General features: G+C 43.4%; 1 protein-coding gene across 1 annotated transcript in view; it reads left to right on the top strand.

Moving 5' to 3' along the window:
- The window catches only part of PTPRC (protein tyrosine phosphatase receptor type C), a 244,437-nt gene that overhangs the window by 185,210 nt on the left and 35,717 nt on the right, over positions 1 to 23,510 (top strand). Inside the window, exons 21-26 of the mRNA XM_088474077.1 lie at positions 9,694 to 9,728; positions 10,258 to 10,364; positions 21,009 to 21,099; positions 22,162 to 22,238; positions 22,464 to 22,500; positions 22,603 to 22,700. Coding sequence (XP_088330203.1) covers positions 9,694 to 9,728; positions 10,258 to 10,364; positions 21,009 to 21,099; positions 22,162 to 22,238; positions 22,464 to 22,500; positions 22,603 to 22,700 — 445 coding nt within the window. The remainder of the gene's footprint in view (positions 1 to 9,693; positions 9,729 to 10,257; positions 10,365 to 21,008; positions 21,100 to 22,161; positions 22,239 to 22,463; positions 22,501 to 22,602; positions 22,701 to 23,510) is intronic.

Below are 23,510 nucleotides of genomic sequence, written 5' to 3' on the forward strand. Positions count from 1 at the left end.
AAAAACCTTACAGTTTCACCTGTCCCATTAACTCTAAGACATGACATAACATGACTCTATGCATTATTTCCCCCTGTTTTTTCCAGAACCAGGACCGGCTCAGAGACCAGTGCTGGTTGCGCTGAATTCGGGGGACCCCTACATCATTTGCCCCCCATTTTCTGGCAACCAGGACTGGCTCTGAAAAGCCCGGTGCTGGTTGTGCTTCATAAGGGGGACCCCTACATCATTTGTCTCCCGTATTTAGCACAACCAGTACTGGCTTTCCAAACCCCGGGGCTGATTGTTGTTTTTGGGGAGGGGGCCACGCCATTTTTTTTCACAGGTTTTTTTATTTTAATTAAACACAGAAGCACAGACGGGTCTCACTGACCCGTCCCTGCTTCTGTGTTAGTTTATTTTAAACACAGATGCAGGTATTACGGATATTCCATATCCGAGCCTGCATCTGTGTGCTGCCTCCCCCGAGTCCTAACACCTGCCCTACCGCAGCCTGCACTGTCCCCAGCCGCAGCCATTGCCCGCTAACCCCTACCTCCTCTCCCCCGCATCCCGGCCGCAGCAAACGCCGGCTTCCTTCCCCCAGGCCTGGCCCCCACTACCACCCGCAAGCAACGCCAATCTATGTGTACCCAAGTGACCAAGTGAAGCCGCATTGATTACACCTGCTGGAGGCTCCTACTGCGGCTGCGCAACAAGTTGAAAAGTCCTATATATTCAATGGCACATTCTTGAGGTAATAGTTTAAAAACTGTAACGTTCTAATTTACCTGAACCCCAAAAGCACATACCCTGGCACAATAGCTACCTAAAAAAACAAACCCCAAGTCTAAATTCCACCCCTACCCTGAATTATGCCTCCCCAAAAACACCATAGAGAACAGCAGAAAAGTGGTCCTAATTGAGAATGTCAGAAAAATGTGACAGTTGGAGCTTTAGATTACTCCCATGTCCTCATTTTTTATGTTTATGCCCTGAAATTTGGAATGCAGCACCTAGCGACAGTTCTACCCACCCGTGTCAAATTTCAGCCCGGTATCTCCTATAGAATTTGAGGTGTAACCCCTTAAACACCATGCCCACCCCTCCGGAATTCTCTATAGAGAAATCCGTTTTTTTAGATGCAGCCTTAATATAAGGGCACGACTGTGCCCTTATAATTTGCACATTTTAATGTAGGATTTATTAATTGTTGCATTGCAAACATTTGGGAACCCTGTTAGTCAACACAACTTAGTTGCATCTCCTGTAGCAGAAATCACAACGTAGTTTCTTTTAGCCATCTAAATTTCTGTTCTTACTTTAGACACGTTTCAAGTGTGCTTTGGAGATAAGAATCATTCTTAGGTTTTCTTACACGTTTCGTATATACAGATGCACACAGGAAGTTAATACAGTTAACAAAAGCAATCACCATAAAGGACACTTACCATTCAGCCCTAATTAAAGAGTACTGTATGTACAGTTATCACCATTCCTTCTGGAGTCCTGTCCTGTTTACTGAGCCACACCATCTTCATTCCTCTGCCTGCACTGCAGGGACTAAGCTCATGTTATGTGTAACCCTTCCCTCCAACCTCCATTCAACTGTTATTTGTGCTGATGTTGGCAATGAGGAGGTTAATATAGATACCACAGTTGTGGAGTAATTGAAGGGGAGGCAGTGAGGTAAGTAGAGTGACAGTTGGTCAGATGTGCCTAGTTGGGAGGAATACTCCTGCATATAGTGAGGGAGAGATCTGTGAAGTGGATTGGCAGTGTGAAAAGTAGTTGCACTAGTCTGAATATGCAGTTTTCACAGGATTGACGGCAATCACCATATGCACCACGCTCCAGAAAGCAAAACTTTCCATAGCTTGGACCTGATAGGCAATGCCATTAATAGATGATGTTGCCTAACAGAAGCCTGTGGGTTTCTTATTGGAGACTTCCCATAAGGGATACAATAGGATCCCTCTCAGGGGCCCCAACAGGTAATTTCATCAGAGGATAAAATATTTTTATCCCTTTTATCCTCTGATTAAATTACCTGTTGGTAAAGAAACTAGTTAGGAAGCTTGCCTTTACCATTCTGTGACTACTTGTTTGAGCAGGGATCCAGCCGTTTTACCTGTCACCGTAATACACAGCACAAATGTGGAAGCCGTCGGCTGTGACTGTGGACTAAACATCCTATATCGCCTCTATTTACCAACACAAAAACCAGCTCATCCAGCAGCGGCTGCACACTATATGGGAGAGACAGCAGTCTCACCAGGTCGAAGTGCTAATATTGGAAACTGACGAGCAAGGTATAATACTGCCATCTGGACTATTAACTCCCAATACTACACAGGCTGAGTTAATCGGAAAGCATACCGGAATTATTGTGCAGCACGAGTGTGAGAAACTACACATTATACCTAAGGAATATTATCATTATATATCTGCTGTCCATAGTGCACTTTGTGCAGGATATGAACAGTACTTCTCTGCCCCTTTAACTTTTTAATATTCTGGACATTAATTTAAATGGACAGAGAAAGGGAACAATTTGTTTCAATTACTTGAATATTTCCTAATATTATTGCCTATATTTATTGTGTCTTATGGTGCATACACACGGTCAGATTTTCCTTCAGATCTGAACGATAACGATTTAAAAAATCGTTCAATCGTTCATATCTGAAGGAAAATCTGACATATCTGACATGCCTGAACGATGGACGATGAACGATGCGCGTTCCCGATGGTCAGATAACGATATCTGACATCTGATGTGTGTGCAGTCAGACTTGGACGATTCCATTCATTTTAATGCAGTCAAAAATAGTTCAATAGTTCAAATCATTCAAATCTTTGGTAAAATCGTTCAAATCGTTCAATCGTTCATCTGACAGATCTGACAATCTGACCTTGTGTATGCTCCGTTATATGTGCAATATTTTATTCTATTTGCTCGATCCCTTGCAACATTGTATTCAATTTAGATTTTAATAAGCAACACTGTTTACTATTTCATTTGGTATAATTTTTATAAGCACTGACTGACTGACAGAGCGCGGTTCTTTCCTTTTATTTATTGTTTGAAACTGTTGCAACGGTGTTGCTCTTTCATTGGTAATTTCATTTGCATTAAATATATTATTTTGTTACATTTTGATCCAACTGCTTCTCTTTAGACTATGATGCACTATTTATTTTTATTTGTGGTTTGAATTATTTATTTAATATAAATCTTACTGAGATTCTAAGCAGTTGCACTTCCTAAAATAATGAGCGCCAGTTGGGTGTGCTGGGTCATTCAATCCCCTTAATCATGTGCAAAGTGCTTACCATTGAGTATTGCCCTGGGATAATTGTATTTGTATGTTTAAATACTCAGGTGCAGTTGGCTATAGGTATAAATGTTATTCTGTTCACATTAAATATTGTGCATTTAGCCTCAACTGGACACTATCAGTAAGCAGAGGGCTGATACTTCATGCACTACAGGTGGGGCAGATGTAAATTGTGCAGAGATTTAGATTTGGGAGTCGTGTGTCCAAACTGAAATCTAAATTGCTGGGTAAAAATAAAGCTGTGCAGCTTTTATGGACTAAATGCAAAAGCAGTCAGTAAGTACCCAACATGCAAAAATAATGTGTGCATTTATACCCTTTGCTTTGCAACATGTTTGTCCACACAGTTACTATCTAATACCCCTTTTACACCAGGGCCAAAAGCTGGGTTTTTGCTGGGTCTACCCGGCTCACAGCTGTGTAAAAGGGTCCCTGAAAAATAACCCAGGTCAAGTGACCCTGCAATCCAACCCAGGTAGCTACCAGGGTTGGACCCAGGATGGACCTGAGTAATGATGCAGTGTAAACGGCGCAACCCGGGTTATCCGACCTGGGTCATGTCTAAAATGAGCTGATTGGCGGCTGTGGAGCAGTCACCTCGCACTTTTTATGACCCCACAACAGGTCTAGCAGGGCAGACTCAGGTTCAGTGTGAATGGGGCTGACCTGAGAATAACCCAGATCGATGGTGCTGTGTAAACGGTGTCTGACCTGGGTAGGAACCATGTTTGAAAGCCCAGGTCGGACCCGGGTTTTTGGTGGAAAAGAGGTATAACTCTATTCCCAAATCTCAATCAAGTTCAGCATACGGTGGCATCATATATACCCTACCTTTTAGAACACCCCCATTTTTCCAGTTTTTATTGAAATGTAAGCAATTCAAGACCGGTGAATAAACTGCTTGAAGTTTAGATTAGCAAAAACTAACAAATTATGTAAATTTCATACCTACTTTTCTATACACTTAACATGGCTATTAACAGACACAATTACCGGGCAAGTTGTTTTTCCAATTTAATTTTGCAGGAATCGGGAGTGCGCTTAGCTGTATTAAGTAAAAATTAGGCATTATAGCTGCCTTAATTACAGCCCAGGTAAAAAAATGTTTTACTGTGGCTAATCGAATATGCCCCTAAAACACCTACCTTATATTTTCATGGGAAACCATATGAGAAGCGCATGATGGCAATGGTACTTTCCACCTGGTTGGTGGTGCTAGTGAATAACGTCAACTTGTCAGTGTTGGCTGATGACCAGAAGAACATGTGACCCATCACCAGATATAAAGAAAGCTGATAACCAAGCAAAATGTAATCATTAAAAGGCTGATTCATTGTTCAAATGAAAATTTAGGTTTACACTGTTTTGTGTATTTACCAGTATGAACGGCTATAATATAAATATACAAAAAATAGATACTGTTGTATATACAAGCTATAGGAAACCAGCTCAATTAAATGCACATACTATAGTAAAAATATCTTGCAAGAATAATAACTGAATATTAGTATATTAGTAATATACCTCAAAACCTCATCAATTTGTAGTGGTAGACGTGTGTTGCAAAGTGATTCCTGCTAGATTCATTGTTCAAATAAAAATTTAGGCTTACACTGTTTTGTGTAATTTATCATGTATAGTTGTTTATCGATATCTACTTGTTGAGTTTATTATTACAATGATCAACACTCATTTAAGCAATTTGAGTCCCTTAGTAGAAAAGTTCTATTGTATATACATAATATTATTATTATTATTATTATTATTATTATTATTATTATTATTATTATTATATTGCCAATCATATTAGAGCAACTTTGGGGTAACTTTCTGGTGCTGATTCCGAATATGGCATCGGTTTTGCTAGATTAGCTCTTATTATTGTGATACACGGACGAGAAACAAGAAAATCACAGTAGACAACAGTAAACTGACTGCTGATTGGCCGATCACTTATATATGAAGGGGGCATAAACTAGAACGATCGTGGTTAAATACCTAGAATATTTGCATTTCATCTTCTAGAATGTTCCAATAGTTTCCCATATGCGCACGTTATGTCTAAGTTCCCTATTACATGAGGGTATCCATTTTCTGAAGAACTATAGCCAATTTGAAAGAAACTACGGGGGTCATTCAGACCCGCTCGCGAGCAAAGGACACTCGCAAGCGGGTCGATGTTGGGCGAATGCGCATGCGCACGACGGAGGGAGTTCCGTCGTGCGCATGCGCGAGACCCGGCGAGCGATGAGGAATACGTCCCTCTGGGTCTCGCACCAGAGGGGGCATGCTGTCGATGGTGAGTGACAGCACGCCCCCTTTGGTGGGCGTGCCGGGGGCGTGGCTGCCAGACGGAGGCGTTCCCATGGGAACGCCTACCATCTGAAGCCGGCCCCACTGACATCAGTAATGATGTCAGTGGGAGTGATTTTGGCTCTGATAGAGCCAAAATCACTCCTGGGTTTGCGTCAGCGAGACCCTACCACAGGGTCTCGTCGCAAGCCCGATGGTCGCGATGGTCTTGACCATCATGACCATCTTTTTGGCCGCTCGCATATGCTGTGGGTGGTCACCCACAGCTATGCGAGCGGCCAGGAGGCCGCTCCATTTTCAAGTAGGAGGGCACTGATTCAGAGCGAGCGCTCTGGTCAGAGCGTTCGGCTCTGAATCAGGCCCTACATTAATTTTTTTATTCAGCAAACCCAAAATACCCTCAAATACCTTTGGCAACTAAACAATTTTTTTTGTGTTGGTCTTTTTTTTATTGGGCTCGTATGTTATATTTACATAGTATTTGGATGTATGCAGGGCTGGATTGGCCATCTGGCCCTTCAGGCAAATGCTAGAAGGACTGATGCTGAGATGGGCCACTCTAGCCTTTTGAAAGACTGGCCGAGCAATGGAGCTGCTCGGCCAGCATGCAGAGAGATGGAGCAGATCTCGAGGCCACGCACCAGCGACTCACGACACTCCCTAGTGAGACATAACCATGCTAACAATGCCAGACCATTGCTGGGTGTATGTAATCTAATCTATCAGGGGCGGAAGTACCAACTGTTCAGCTGGTGCACTGCACCAGGGCCCGCCGCAATATTGTGTTCCACACTGCTTGGTGCCATTTGTAAATGGCAGGCTGCAGTGCAGCTGCTTGCTGGGCAGTCATCAAGGCTGTGACTGAGCAGGCCAGCAGGTACACACAGAGAGGACCAGGGCACAGTGCAGTCAGGCTCAGCACTGCAGTGCGCTACTGGGTAATAAATCCCAGTAGTTTCTGCAGTGGGGTCAGAGGAGCACGTGCTGAAGTTTGATTGGAGGAGCCCATCACATACTTCTCTTACCTCATGGGTGTGACTCATTGTGAGGCTGTGATTGCTGCTCTGCCGGCTGCATGAGGATGCTGCTGGTGAGTACAATGTGTAGGCACTACAGGTGGCATAATGTGTGGGTACTACAGTGTGGCATTATGTGTGGGGAATACAGGTGGCATAATGTGTGGGTACTACAGTGTAGCATAATGTGTGGGGACTAGAGGTGGCTTAATGTGTGGGCACTACAGGTGGCATAATGTGTGGACACTGCAGTGGTATAATGTGTGGGGACTATAGTGTGGAAAAATGTGTGGGCACTACAGTTTGACATAATGTGTGAGCACTACAGGTGGCATAATGTGTGGGGCTACAGTGTAGAATAATGTGTGGGCACTAGAGATGGCATATTGTGTGGGCACTATAGGTGGCTTAATGTGTGGGCACTACAGGTGGCATCGTGTTTGGGCACTACAGGTAGCATAATGTGTGGGCACTGAAGTGGTAAAATGTGTGGGTCAAGCAGTGTGGAATAATGTGTGGGCATTACAGTGTGGAATAATGTGTGGGCACTACAGTGTAGCATAATGTGTGGGCAGTAAAGGTGGCATAATGTATGGGCACTACAGGGTGGCATAATGTGTGGGCACTACAGGGTAGCAATGTGTGGGCACTACAGTGTAGCATAATGTGTGAGCACTACAGGTGGCATAATGTGTGGGGACTACAGTGTAGCATAATGTGTGGGCTTTAGAGGTGGCATAATGTGTGGGGACTACAGTGTAGCCCAATGTGTGAGGACTGCGGTGTGGCATAATGTGTGGGCACTACAATGTGACATAATGTGTGGGCACTACAGGTGGATTAATGTGTGGGCACTACAGGTGGCATCATGTTTGGGCAGTACAGGTAGCACAATGTGTGGGCACTGAAGTGGTATAATGTGTGGGTACTACAGTGTGGCATAATGTGTGGGCATTAGTGTGGCATAATGTGTGGGGACTACAGTGTAGCATAATGTGTGGGCACTACAGGTGGCATAATGTGTGGGCACTACAGGTGGCATAATGTGTGGGGACTACAGTGTTTCATAATGTGTGGGGACTACAATGCGACTTAATGTGTGGGCACTAGAGGTGGCATAATGTGGGGGCACTACAAGTGGCATAATGTGTGGGTACTACAGTGTAGCATAATGTATGCTATACTAGAGGTGGCATAATGTGTGGGGACTACAGTGTGGCATAATGTGTGGGGATTACAGTGTGGCACAATGTGTGGGCACTACAATAAGACATAATGTGGGGGCACTACCATGTCGCATAATGTGGGTGCACTACAGTTGGCATAATGTGTGGGGCACTATAGTGTGGCATAATGTGTGGGGAACTACAATGTGAAAGAATGTGTGGGGCACTACAGTGTAGCATAATGTGTGGTCACTACAGGTGGCATAATGTGTGGGCACCACAGGTAGCATAATGTGTGGGCACTGCAGAGGTATAATGTGTGGGGACTGCAGTGTGGCATAATGTATGGGCACTACAGTGAAGCATAATATGTGGGCACTACAGTGTAGCATAATGTGTGGGCACTACATGTGACATAATGTGTGGGCACTACAGTGAAGCATAATATGTGGGCACTACAGTGTAGCATAATGTGTGGGCACTACATGTGACATAATGTGTGGGGACTACAGTGTAGCATAATGTGTGGGCTTTAGAGGTGGCATAATGTGTGGGCACTACAATGTGACATAATGTGTGGGCACTACAGGTGGCATAATGTGTGGGCATTACAGGTGGCATAATGTGTGGGGACTACAGTGTAGCATAATGTGTGGACACTAGAGGTGGCATAATGTGTGGGGACTACAGTGTGGCATCATGTGTGGGGACTACAGTGTGGCACAATATGGGAGCACTACAATGTGACATAATGTGGGGGCACTACCATGTAGCATAGTGTGTGGGGACTACAGTGTAGCATAGCGTGTGGGCACTACAGGTAGCATAATATGTGGGCACCAGAGTTAACATAATTTGTGGGCACTGCAGTGGTATAATGTGTTGGGACTACAGTGTGGCATAATGTATGGGCACTACAGTGTAGCATAATATGTGGGCACTACATGTGGCATAATGTGTGGGCACTGTAGGTGGCATAATGTGTGGGCACTACAAGTGACAGAATGTGTGGGGACTACAGTGTAGCATAATGTGTGGGCATTAGAGGTGACATAATGTGTGGGGACTACAGTGTTTGATAATGTGTAGGTCTACAATGCAACTTAATGTGTGGGCACTAGAGGTGGCATAATGTGTGGGCACTACAGGTGGCATAATGTGTGGGGACTACAGTGTAGCATAATGTATGGACACTAGAGGTGGCATAATGTGTGGGGACTACAGTGTGGCACAATGTGTGGGCCCTACAATGTGACATAATGTGTGGGCACTACAGGTGGCATAATGTGTGGGCACTAGAGGTGGCATAATGTGTGGGCACTACAGGTGGCATAATGTGTGGGGACTACAGTGTAGCATAATGTGTGGGCACTACAGGTGGCATAATGTGTGGGGACTACAGTGTAGCATAATGTGTGGGCACTATAATTGGCATAATGTGTGGGGAACTACAGTGTGACAGAATGTGGGGGGCACTACAGTGTGGTATAATGTGTCGGGCACTCACTGTATCTCCAAGTCACCCACTGCCTGTCACCTCTACTTATCAACCTTTCCTTGTCACCCACTGCCCCTCCCTCTCCTTGTCACCCACTATCTGTCACCTCTCCCTCTCACCCACTGCTTTTCCCTGTCACTACTGCCTGTCACCTCTCCCTATAACTTTCTCCCTGTCACCCACTGAATATCCCCTCTCCCTTTCACCCATTGCCTGTCAACCAGTCATATGTACACCCATTAACATGTCAGCAGTTAAAAAATAAATGTAATAAATGTTTATGGCAATGTCAGCCTTTTTCAGTCTATCTTTTATATATGGCTTATATGCATTTCTTCTTTTATTTGAGACCCTAATTAAACGCTTTCTTTTTATCTCAGCAACAGCGAAGACATCATCCCACTCACCTCCCAAGGTATAGTCATTAATTGTATCATTGTTATTTTATAATTTTATTTAATTAAGATGGTTGTCGGCAAAATTGAATGTAACTAGAAAAATGTTTTTTTTTAAATGGTAATGCCATTTTTTTTGGTTATTTGCAGAAATAGTAATGTAAATGAGAATGTATGCCCTGAACTATTATTTGTTGTATAATGTATATGAAATGTTTGTTACTTGTAGTGCCAGTGCATTCAGGAGTTAGTTTATTAATGACTTGTGTCTACATGACTTTGTAGTAGTCAGCCAATATTCACTAATGAACAAGCACTATAGAAATTAAGATTAAACTACCAAAAGTGAGAATAGTGAAAAAAACAAATAACACATTGTACAAATATCATTTTTCTAATGCTATATTTGACATGATTATTCAATCACATTTTCTAAATGAGACTCTTAAACCAATGTAAATAATATAGACTTATGTACACGGCTCTAGAAAAGTCAAGTTATATAACGGAAGTAGAAATTGTTATATTTGAACTTTTTGTCTTGTGTAGATGAGAATCAACTATTGAACATTGAGCCCATTCCAGTAGAACAACTCCTTGAGACATATAAAAGGAAAAATGCAGATGAAGGGAGGCTGTTTCTTGATGAGTTCCAGGTATAATTAATGGTCATGGTAGGGATTTGGAGCGAGGAATCACACACATCTACAGTACCTTCTTACCTAAATAGACACAATCAGTGGCATAAGTTCATCACAGACGCCCGGAGGCAAGTTATAATTTGGTGCCCCCCCTATAAAAATAGGGAAAATAAATATGGTGCATATCTATCAATCTAATTATTATATACACAAAAACACTTATAAAATAGCCTTAAGTGGGGTGAATATATTGTGGGCAAAGGAAGAGGTGCCCCTCCAATGCTGCCGCATGATATGTTTTATCACTCTGTAATGTTAGGGGGGGGGGAGATTTGAGCATATGTTTTATCATTCTGTCATGTTAAATAATTTAACATGGCACTTGCAGAGTGATAAGAGATATGATCTTTAACTATACCCCCCCCTAACATGACTGAGTGATAAAATATGTGCTTTTTAAATATATAATCCCTCCCACTGAGTCCTACACCCCACGACGACCCCACCCCACCCTCATAGGGCTTGCACTTGACAGGCACTGAGACAGACTTATAATGTTTTATACTGCCTGTCTGCAGTGCCACAGTCCACAGAGACTCTCTCCCGGAACCCGGCCACTCTTTCTCCCCGCAGCCAGCCGCCGGTGCCAAGTAAGTTGCAGCAGTGTGTCGGAATCTCGGCTACTCAGAAGGGGCAGGTACAGGGTCGCAGGCGGTCACCATACGTGACGTCCACGCAGTGGCGGAACTTGTGAGTGGTGGGCCCAGGTGCAAAAATTTGCTTTGGGCCACCCTCCTCCAAGCTCAAAGTGCAGTGGGTGACAAGGATAGCTAGAGGGTGATAGGGAGAGGCAAGAGGTAGACAAAGAGAGGCAAGAAGGTGACAAGCAGATAGTGACAGGGAGAATCAGTGGGTGACAGGGAGAGATAACAGGCAGTGCAGTAGCAGAACTAGCAAGTGGTGGGCCTACTACGCAAAAGAAAAACTGTGGACCCAGGAGATTACCAATTTAATTTAGCTTGTATTTATTACACTGTGTGACACAAATAGTGTAATAAATGCAACACAAATTACATTTGTAATTTCCTGATATGACAATGAGCCAGATGTTGGGCCTAATGATGTCCCTAAATTTACAATTTAATGGGCATATTACTACTTGCACACATAAGACTACACTATGTAGAAGAAAACTAGCTGCATTCTAATGTCTATTCAAAAACTGTTTGTCTGATCTGCACCAATCATAACATGTTTGAACCTTTAAATATAACAAGAAATTTCTGGTAAAAAGCACTACATATTCTGGAAATTAGCATATTTTTACTAGAGGTGAGCGGTTCGGATTCTGAGGAATCCAACCGCTCCGAACAGGTGGAATCCGAGTCCACCCGAAGTGCAAGTTCGAGTGTTCCCGTCTGACTCTGATTCACCTCGAGGCCGAACATCACCAGGCCAGCGTCGGATTCTCGCGAGACCTGGGTGACGTTCGACCTCTATAAAAGACACGGTGCCCGGCAGACGGCGCCATTTCGCGTGACTGTGTCGGACAGAAGTCACGCTTAGTTAGTTAGTGCTAGTGTTAGAGAGAATAGAGAGAATCGAGTGAGACTAGAGTTAGAGAGAGTAGGCAGTGTTCTTGCCACTGGCATTTATAATATGAAAAAAAACCTCTGTGACTTTACTGGACAGTGGGCATAAGCCCACTGTGTGTGCTCTGTGACTGGGCATAGCCCACTGTGTGTATTAAACAAGCTCCGTGACAGGGCATAGCCCACTGTGTGTATTAGACAAACTCCGTTACAGGGCTTAGCCCACTATGTGTATTATACAAGCTCCGTGACAGGGCTTAGCCCACTGTGTGTATTATACAAGCTCTGTGACAGGGCTTAGCCCACTGTGTGTATTATACAAGCTCCGTGACAGGGCTTAGCCCACTGTGTGTATATACTAGCTCTGTATTTTTTTCTACCATTTCATTTCCCTCCATTTCACACTGCCCCCTTGCAGCACACACTTACCTACTCTCATCTCACAGCACCCTTCACAGCTCACTGCCCCAACAGAACACTAACTGCAACCATCACACACAGATTATACCCCCTTATAGACCACTGTCCCTCCTTGCAGTACTCACTGCCCCCTTATAACACACACTGACTCCCTAACATCTCACCTCCCCCTCAAAGTTCACTGCCCACCCACTTGCAGCACTTACTGATCCCCTCCAAAGCTTACAACCCCCTTATTGCACACACTGAGCCCCTCACAGCCTACCTCCCTCTCATAGAGCACTGCTCCCCCCCCAGATCATGACCCCATCATAGCAGGCACTAACCCCCTCATAGCTCACAGTCCTCCCCTCACAGCTTAGTTCCCCATCATAACCCCCCCAACAGCTTACTGTTCCCCCTTGCAGCACACATTGGCACCTCTCCCTGGCAGCACCAGCACACTTACCTGCAGTGGCGTCCCTTCCTCAGCTTGCACCAGGAGCGGGCAGGGACCTGTACAACACTGATAAATAAGGGGCGTGGCCTTGCGGATAGGGGCGTGGCCTCACATATGGGTGCGTGGCCTCGCGTACCAGACCCCCGTTTTTTCCCGGAGGTGCAGGCTGCTCCAGGGCCCCTGTTGCAACTGTGGATGTTCTGCCTTTGGGGACCTTCCCTCCTATGGCCGGACCATGCCAGCATACTCCTTCTTTGTTAGCATCTGGCCTGGGCATACTGTAATGAGTCAGTCTGACTCAATAGTATGCATCTGATAAAGCCGTGGTGGAGCCGGAGGAGGAGCGCCGCTGATGCTGATCGGCTCTCAGCTCAGCGGCTCCTCTACTACTCGTTAGAACTGAAGCCAGTAGGTGGAACGGCCGACACCCGGGTGACAATGGAGCCAGGTGTGGTGCCCGGCGGCAACTGACTCCATTGTCTCCGGGAGTTCCGCCACTGGACACAATGGATGCTCCATGAAATGCTAGCAACTAACTCGTACTGTGAGAACAACCACAACAGATTAGTGAGAACAATCATGTTGTATGCATGTAAGATGCATGTAAGACTATGGAGACTTACTCATGTTGTAGGCATGTTGCATGCATGTAAGACAATGAAGACAACAGCAGATCATCCCATCTCCATCAACAAAATTGTTGTGTTAATGGAAATGTGTTCATCCCAGGCAATCTTATTAATTTACTGTATGGGGGGAATTTAATTATCTGAAAATATGGCAATGTTCCAGTGAAACTGCATGGGAATGCTAGTATGGCGACATATTACAACATTGCTAATTTTAGCTCACATTCCGTAGAAGTGCACAGTAAGATGTGCAATTTTGCTCTCCTGTAATTATCTGCAGTTACATATCCCAACCGCAGATCACAATTGACTGAATTACCCTTATGAGTTCCCACCACAACTGCTTGGAAACTATTTCATGGGTATATCACTCGCCTGTAAGTTCCTTCATTAAGTTTTGTACTTGAAACACTTTATTTTTTTAGGAAAATGCTGGCTTATTGTACTATAAAATATTATTATTATTGTCTATTTACTGTATATAAATGCTTCTTATGTTCTCTGTTTCTATAAACAGGTCCGGCTCCAGGGGTAGCCGCGCCCTATGCCGCATTCGTCTAAAGCGCCCACTAGGCTACACCCCCTAAGTGATGTTATTTGGGGACGTGCCTGCATGGCATGCCTCCCATGTAATGTCAGGCTGGGTGCATTCATGTACATATTAGCGCTCTTACTTCACGCAGTGTCAGCTGAGTTGCAAATTTAAAAAGTTTTTTTTTTTAAATATTTTCTTCTATTGTTTGTACAATGTATGTGCTCTGTCCAGCAGTATGTTTTTTGTTCACGTGCATATAAGTGCTGTGGGGTAAATTTACTAAAGTTCGTGTTGGTCCCGATTTGTCCCGTTTTTAAACTCGGATAGGATTGATCAAAAACTTAAAAAATCGGGAATTTACCAAGCTCGCGGTTTTGACAAGATCGAGTTGTTTGATGGTGTAATTGATCAATCCTGTCCGTGTTGAAGCCTCGAGTTCCTTGCCCGACTTTCCCTCCCGAACAAGCAGCCTGCACATATCAGTGAAATATGTGCAGGCTGCTTGTTTGTTATTTTTAATGTTAAGGGTTAATTTAAAAAAAATAAATTACATGGGGTCCCCCCCAGAAGAAATTACCAGCCACGGACTGCTCAGCCAGTCCTGGTTTCTAAAATTACGGGGGAAAAAACGTGTAGGTTTTCCCCGTACTTTAGGAACCAGCACCTGGCTGCAGGGCCAGACCTGGTTTTAAATATAGGGGGAAATAACATGCATACGGGTCCCCCGATATCTAAAACCAGCACCGGACCCAAACTGACCGGGGTGTAATGTCACAGCCAGGAGACCCTATCACCAGGTATCCATGGCCAAAGCATTCGCACCCCAAGCCGGTCAGCACAAGCCGGGGATCTCAGGAGAGGTTGGGACGCCCCATGAAAGGCCCCCCCTCTCCTAAAACCCCAGGCTTAGGCTGAAGCCTGGGGCTCTTCCCCGCACCCCAGGAGCGGTGGGTACAGGGGTAATAATGTGTTTAACACTTCCAAACTATTGTATTTTACAGTGGAACTACAGGTGCCAGAATGCCTGCCCTTTGGCACTTGTGGAACTACAAGTGCCAGCAGGTGGCCGACAACCGTACCCCAACTGTAAAATAGCTAAAAAAGACAGAACACACACCGTATATAGTACAGCTTTATTATACCTCTTTTCCACCAAAATTCTAGATCTGACCCAGAGTTGGAACAGGGTTCCTATCCGGATCAGACCCGGAATTTAGCCAGCGCTGACTCGGGATATTCCCAAGTCGGCGCCGCTCACACCGCAGTCGGGTCTGCATAGACCCGGCTTTTCCGGCGTGAAAGTGGACGCTTGGAGATGACGTCATCTCCAAGCGCCACTGAAGCTGGACCAATCGGCCGGCTTGCGGCGCACTGCAGGTCATCAAGACCCGGAGTGCGCCGTTCACAGAGCAGGGTTACTCCCGTGTTAAACCCAGCTATTTACCTGGGTTGGATTGCCGGGTCACTTGACTTGGCAATCCAACCCTCACCCCTTTTACACCAAGGAGCTGCTCGGGTTAACCCTGCAATAACCCAGGTTTTAGCTCCGGTGTAAAAGGGGTATAACATACCTACCTATCCCATTCACACATACATACCTACTGCCAGCTGATCTATCCACTTCTCCCATGTAGAATCCAATGAGTGTACCTGGAATAAACATGTGATGCTCACCTCCATCCTCGTGCTGCTCTCTGTAGCATCCCCGTACTTGGCAAAATAACAAACCGCGTGATCTGAAGCCATACGGACAAGTACTGGTATGTGTTGTCACACATACCAATACTTTGTGAATGCCAGCTGACGGGCCACTTTGGACACTCCCATGGCCCACCAGCCAGAGGCCGCTTTACATATAGCCGCCAGCCAATGAGCGTCAGCTATATGTAAAGTGGCCTCTGATTGGCTGGCAGGTCATGGGAGTGTCCAAAGTGGCCCGTCAGTTGATAAGGTCTCCTGGATTGGCATTACACCCTGGTCGGTTTGGGTCCGGTGCTGGTTTTTAATATAGGGGGACCCCTACGCATTTTTCATCCCCTATATTTAAAATCAGGACTGGTTGTTAAATTACAGTGGAATCCTACATGTTTTGTTCCCTGTAATTTTAGGAAGCAGGACCTGCTGACCAGTAAGCTGCTCTGCAGTGCAACTATTACATTTCTTGTGAGGAATCCTTGGCTATCAACAATGTAATCTTTTTATGGCCTTAAATTGAATTTTCTTAATCAATTATTAATTAATCAATGAATCAATCAATTAATGCACCACTTTCATCCATTTTGGGTGGGTTTTTTTATAGCATTTTCCACTTCTCTGCTTTGTTTTTCTATAGCAGTAATAAAATAATTATTAATCAATCAGTTACTCAATTAATCAATCAATTTATTTTCCACCACATAATCCACCTCCATTAGTTTATTATTAACTGCCATCCTGTCTGCCACTGCAGACAGCATCTCCTGCATGCCCCTTTAATAAAAAAAAATATTTGAACCACCAAGTTGATTTTGTGGTCAAAACATGGGATATGTTCATCCAGTTATAATAATTAATCAATCAATTATTGAGATTTTGGATGCTTGTTTTTTAAAAACCCGATATGCTTTTTCTTATAATTATAACTGCTCTCCCCTCCTCTCTCATAAATTTGCTTTGAAATCAAAAAATGAGCTTAAATGTACAAACAAATCAATCCTTCCTTCTTTCCCCTGCCTTCCACTACATAGATACTCCAATCCCTCGGGCCTCTGATCTAGTTCTTGATTAATGAAAACATTCTTGGTTTCTAATATGGGGTTGTATAGTTTATTAAGCTACCATCCTGTCTGCCACAGCAGTGCCACTCTATTTCCTAGATGTGCCATGCTGGAAGTTGAACTGCTATGTGTTTGTGCCACCCACTACTGTCACAGAGCTTAGTCAGCCAGCTAGCTTGATGCAACCTTTTGTCCTAAACTGGATTAAAACAATATTGTGAGCTGTGAGGTGGTCAAAACTGACTGGAAATTAATGTTATTGAGGTTAATAATATTGTAGTTACAAAAACAGGACCAAATGATGTGATTTTAGCAGTTTTTGTAATATTTTGAAAAAAATACAGAACCAAAACCTGTGAGGGCGGTGTTGCCAAAACCAAAACACGAAGTTAATACATATCCAAAACCAAAACACGGTGGTTGGCGCACATCTCTAATTTGAATGACTTATCTAATTAAATTGCTGTACTTTTAATGTATTTCCCTGCCGATTAGTGCACCTTTTTCTGCCTCTAATTATGGAGACTGATGCAGAATTGCAATGTGTATTTTCATCATATGAAGAGCTGCATGCATCTATGTGAGAGGAACACCCCTATACAGTCACTTGGTTGGGTTCAGTATGAACTGTCAACAGTATAATGTCGACCACAAAATACAGACATGCTAGTAATGTAATTTGAAACATTTCAACCATGTCGGCAATATAACTTTAAACATGATGCTATACCATCATGTTTAAAGTTATAATGCTGACATGGTCGGCAAGATCTCTTTCTTTGGTAATCAAAACTTTCCTACCATACACCATTAACTGAAAGGTACTGCTAAGGACACACTTATCCCTTAGACTTGCCTACTGCAGCAATTAACTGTTTAAATAAATAGAACAATGGGTAATGGTCCAATTGTGCACCTGTGTGGGCAAGGGCATATCTACCCATTGGCCAGGATAGCACTCTCCAGGGGCGCCGACCAAAGGGGGCGCGCCGTCCGGCAGTGCCACCAGCAGCCAAGGGGTGGACAAGTCCCCCAGCCCCACAAGTGTAGGGCAGACCGCAGTGAGAGCGGTCTGCCCTAAACAGTTTACAAGCACACGACGTCTGTGTGTTTGTAACAGCAGCCAGCCAATGAGAGTCAGACAGACTCTCATTTGCTGCTGCGTCATCCGTGGAAGGAGCCGGCTGGAGCTCACTCATGAGCTCCGTGTTCCGGCTCCCCCCACAGCATGTGATTGGAGAGACGTCATACGTCATGACGTCTCTCCCATGCAGGAGAAGAGCGGGCCGGGACTTAGAATGGACAGCTGCGGTCGCGTCAGGAGCGGGGATCTGGTAAGTTGATTTTTTTTGGGTTCTTTGTGTGTGTGTGTAAGCATGGCACTACAGGGGAGGTCACTGAAATAGGGGGTGGCCACTACTGGGGGCACTTTATGGGGGGATGCCCGCTACTGGGGGCACTGTATAGGAGTGGCCACTACGGGGGGCAATTTATGGGGGGTGGCCACTACTGGGGGCACTTTATAGGGGGGACTACTACTGGGGGTATTGTATAGGGGAGACTACTACTGGAGGCACTGTATAGTGGTAACTACTACAGGGGACTATTACTGGGTGTACTGTATAAGGGGAACTACTACTGGGGGCACTGTATAGGGGGGCTACTACTGGGGGCACTGTATAGGAGGGACTGCTACTGGGGTCGACTACTGGGGGCACTGTATAGGGGGACTACTACTGGGGTCTACTACTGGGGGCACTGTATAGGGGGGACTACTACTGGGGCCACTGTATAGGGGTGCTATTACTGGGGGCAATGCAGCATAGAGGGGATTATTACTGGGGGCACTGCATAGGGGTGGGGTAGGGGGGCGCCAGTCCAGTACATTGCCAGGGGCGTTTGGATCCCTAGATACACCCGTGTGTGGGTATTCCTGTATGTTTGTAGCTCAATGCAGATTGCTTACACCAGACTTAATGGAAGTCTGAGCTCTATGTTAATGGAGCAAAAGATGTATTTACTATCAGCCTTAACCAGAGAGCTGAGTGCCGAGAGGAGGACTTGAAAGGAGAAATTCCAAAATAACAATGGATGATTAAACTTGTTTCACTGACGTCAGTCAACTTCATCATAGGCTGATCTACAGTACATACAGTAACAGTGCCACAGAGCTCTTTTTTTTAACATGTATTTTTCCAATAAGTACCACATAGAAAGTATTTGTCACAAAGTGTAGGCAAGTTTCTGTTGCATACATGAATGTACATTCCATCTGTTAGTTGCTAAAAAGTAAATATTTACTCTGTAAATCTGATTTAATAAAATAAATCTGACTGTCAAAAACCCTTTTAAGTGATTTTGGGGTCGATCCAATTAGTTGCGAGTTTGCAAGTCTAGGTTTGTTTAATGAAACTCACACACTTTGCACGAATACTCGTTCCTGAGAAACGCGCAATCCAATTGCAAATGCCAAGTCGCCCTACTCACGGGGAGGGTGTACAAAGTTTCTATAGCATGCGACTTGGGTGAAGGGTATGAAAAAGTGGGGAAACCATCCTGGACCCCAAAAAGTGACAATTTCTTTAGCAGAATCATACAGAAGGCTCTTAAGGTGCATACACACGTAACGATTTTTTGAACGATCTCTCGTTAACGACATCATTATCGTTCAATCGTTCAAAAAAATCGTTCAGTTTCTGAGTTATAACGATGTACGATAATCGTTCAAGCACGCTCCCGTTTGTAGTTATCGTTCATCGTCCCTTTCAGACTGTCCAACATAATGATTTTCAATAAGGGAAGGAACATTATTCGTTCATCGTTCAAAAAATCGTTCATTACATTACAAAAAATCTGACAGAAAATCTGAAAGAAAATCGTTGTATGCGCCTTTAGTGAGCATAAGGCAGTGGTTTCCATTCTCTGCACCCTAACAGTCCAGGTATTTAGGATATTCAAACTTAAGCACAGGTGACTTCATTAGTACCTCAGTCAGTTTGATTATACAATCTATGGACAAGCATGTATATATTTAATACCTGGACTGTTAGCATGCTTCAAGGACTGATTTTGGGAACCCCTGGCATAAGGAAAATACTGGAGATTAAATGTTGATAATTGACTTATTTGTGCACTTTTTGAAAAATGAAAAAAAATTATGAAAAGCGCATTTTTTTTGTTTAATCCCAAACGAATTAAATGAAAAATACAAAAAAGTTGAAAAAAAAGGGATTTTGGGCCTGATTCAGACCCACTCGCGAGCGGCTGTCCGCTCGCAAGTGGGTCGATGTTCTGCACTGAGCATGCGCATGACGGAGGGAGCCCCGTCGTGCGCATGCGCCAGACGTGACGAGCGAAGGACTTTCCTTCGCTCGTTGTGTCTGATCAAAGGGGGCGTGCTGTCGATGTTGATTGATTCCCAAGGGAACGCCTACCGTCAGAAGCCGGCCCACTGACATCACTAGTGATGTCAGTGGGAGTGATTTTGGCTCTGATAGAGCCAAAATCACTCCGGGCCTTGCGGTTGAAAACCTCAACCGCAGGCTCCGGCTCGCAGTTTCGATGGTCGCGATGGTCAAGACCATCGCGGCCATCAAACTGCACGCTCGTATAGGCTGTGGGTGGTGACCCACAGCTATACGAGCATCCAGGAGGACGCTCCATAGTTATGGAGGACGGCCCTCATTCAGAGCGTGCGCTCTGCTCAGATCGTACGGCTCTGAATGAGGGCCTTTGTGTTAACTTGACGTCACTTTCTCTTTTCAAAAATTAAAGTGTAAAAAATAATAAAAAAGTTATTTTCATTTAAAAAATTACTGTAATTACATTTGAGGTGCCTAAACTAATGAAAAAGTTCATTAGAGAGGTATTTTGAGTCCATTTTTTTAAACAATCAAAAATGACATGTAATTATAGTATTGGGCCAATTAAGCTAAGTGAAAACTTCTAAAAGCCTAACTAGTCATTAAGGGAGCCATCCAATGGGTTCTGCACTGAAAGATTTTCCCTACCATCTCACACTCACAGGGGGTGAGCACATAAAATTTGGAATTTCCTCTTGTAAAAAAATGCGAGTTTGGAATTTGATTGCAACTGCACTTTGCAGTGTGAGTTTGCCGTTAAAATGGCTCGCACTAACCAACTTGCACCAGCTTGCATCTAATTGGATGTACCTATTTGATTGAGTTAGTAATAGACGTTTAAAGCCAGAGAAAAACCTGCCACAAATTAAATAAAATAGTAAAAAAAAATGCTATAATTTGTATGATGTTATTGTTTTCTCTTCCAGAGCATTCCTCGTGTGTTCAGTAAATTTCCCATCAAAGAAGCCAGAATGCCTTGCAACCAGCCCAAAAACCGCTATATTGATATTTTGCCTTGTAAGTGAAAGGGATAGTTTTACATTACATATGAGAATCTGTAAGAAACTCGAAAGAATCTGGATTTAATTTTAATGATATATTATTGTGTGAAACAAGTGATTTCAAGGGTGCTGCATTTTTAAAGTTTTAACTTGCTTTTCTTTATATATATATATATATATATATATATATATAAATCAATCCAGATAGGATGCACACATTAAGGACAATAAAGTCCAGAATCCAGTAAACAAAATTGGGCACTCACCATTCAGTAGAAAAATGCTTTAATAGCTCATGATATTCATGAGCTATTAAAGCATTTTTCTACTGAATGGTGAGTGCCCAATTTTGTTTACTGTATATATATATATAAATATATATATATATATATATACACATATATAAATCCTGTTAGGCGGCACTCTGATTAAATCAACAACTCGACACAGGAGTGATGGAGCAATAAACAGCTCCGAAATGTCGGTGTACTGTATTTTCACACTCCTGTGTCGAGTTGATGATTTAATCAGAGTGCCGCCTGATGAGATTTATATTGGGGTCGAATGATGTTGGACCTTACTGGAGGGAACATGGATGTTTCTTCTGCTATTATTGGGAGTGCCGCCCTTGGATGTTTTATATATATGTATATATATAAACTACCGGCACAAACAAGCTGCGGCACTCAGAGATTTTGTGAAAGCAATAAGTTTGTATTACATCATATTTGAAGTATCCACCAACGTTTCGGGACACTCCTGTCTCTTTCTCAAGGCATTCCATCGTGTTTGCCTTGACAAAGGGACAGGTGTGTCCCGAAACGTAGGTGGATACTTAAAATATGATGTAATACAAACTTATTGCTTTCACAAAATCTCCGAGTGCCGCATCTTGTTTGTGCCGGTAGTTTACATGATTTTCTTCCTGAGGGCATCGGAGTTGATGTATCACTGAAGGAGAGTGCCGGTCCGTATTGCACTGTGTATGTATGTATATATATATATATATATATAAATAATATTATACATATATTTTTCTTTTTTTATGCCTAATCACAAATGCGTATTCATTTTGCAGATGATGACAACCGAGTGGTCTTATCTGAGATACACGGAGAGCCTGGCTCAGACTACATCAATGCAAGCTACATTAATGTAAGGAAAACCAGTGGATCAATTCAGCAGCGCTAGTCTGTTCTGATATGATATTTCAGTGACCACAGACACAGTAACACATTTTGTAACATTTCATGCTGTAAATGACACAGCTGTTTGCACTTTCTCTTTCATGTTTAGGTCTTTTTTGGAAGTTTTGTTTAGTTCACTTAAAACACAAAACCAAGTGATTATTTATTCATTGTTGGTTTTATTTTTGATCAGGGATTTAAAGAACCAAGGAAATACATTGCTGCCCAAGGTAAGCTACATGCCAGCTAAAGGTTTCCAATTAGTTGAAGTTATATTACTGTATATAAAATAGTTTAGCTCTACTACATGATAACTTGTAAAACACATATAGGTCCAAAGGAAGAAACTATGAATGATTTCTGGAGAATGATCTGGGAACAGAAGTCAACAATTATCATAATGGTGACACGCTGCGAGGAGGGGAATCGGGTATGTGATATTACATAAGATTTTTTCATATTTATTTCTGCAGTAGTAGTTACTAAAACCTTGTATAAAATGACTGATTTGTCTAATCAGATTGGGAATTTATAGTGGCACGGGAAAAATTCTGAAAGTGGCCCCATGTTGTAGGTCATATCAACAAGAGATAGGCCAAGAACATCTCACCTCTCCCCAATATAGTAACACCTTCCCCGCATTATGGCAATACTGCTGAACTCCCACATGTTACAGCAATTTTACCTCTCCAGCTCTACACTAATGCTACCACACCACCATCACAATACAGCAATATTGCCATCCCCAATGTATACCAATATCCCCATCCCCAATATCCTCAGCTCACCCTCCAACCTCACTCTACAGAAACACCGCAGCCCCCAACTGTGCACTATCTATCTATCTATCTATCTATCCATCCATCCATCCATCCATCCATCCATCCATCCATCCATCCATGGGCATCACTACCATAGGTGCAAGGGGTGCAATTGCTATGGGCCTAGAGCTGAAGGGGGAGCATCTTCCTTGTAGTTATGACCCTGAATCTATCTATCTATCTATCTATCTTCACACACAATCTACTTATCAAAAGATTTAGAGTGCCCCCAATTTTTCAGTATTTATTGAAATGTAAATAATTTAAGACATTTAAGTCCAATTAATCTGATATCAGATTTAAGGGCCGCTCAAAGTGGTTTTTCATAAAATTATGTAGAAACTACAGTTTCTGCATAATTTATGTATCACCATTATGTACTAACAGCCTAACGCAGGAGATTTAGCACAAATGTCCTG

Source organism: Taudactylus pleione, unplaced genomic scaffold, assembly GCF_031769625.1.
Source record: "Taudactylus pleione unplaced genomic scaffold, aTauple2 ptg000146l, whole genome shotgun sequence".
NCBI classification, from domain to species: Eukaryota; Metazoa; Chordata; class Amphibia; order Anura; family Myobatrachidae; genus Taudactylus; species Taudactylus pleione.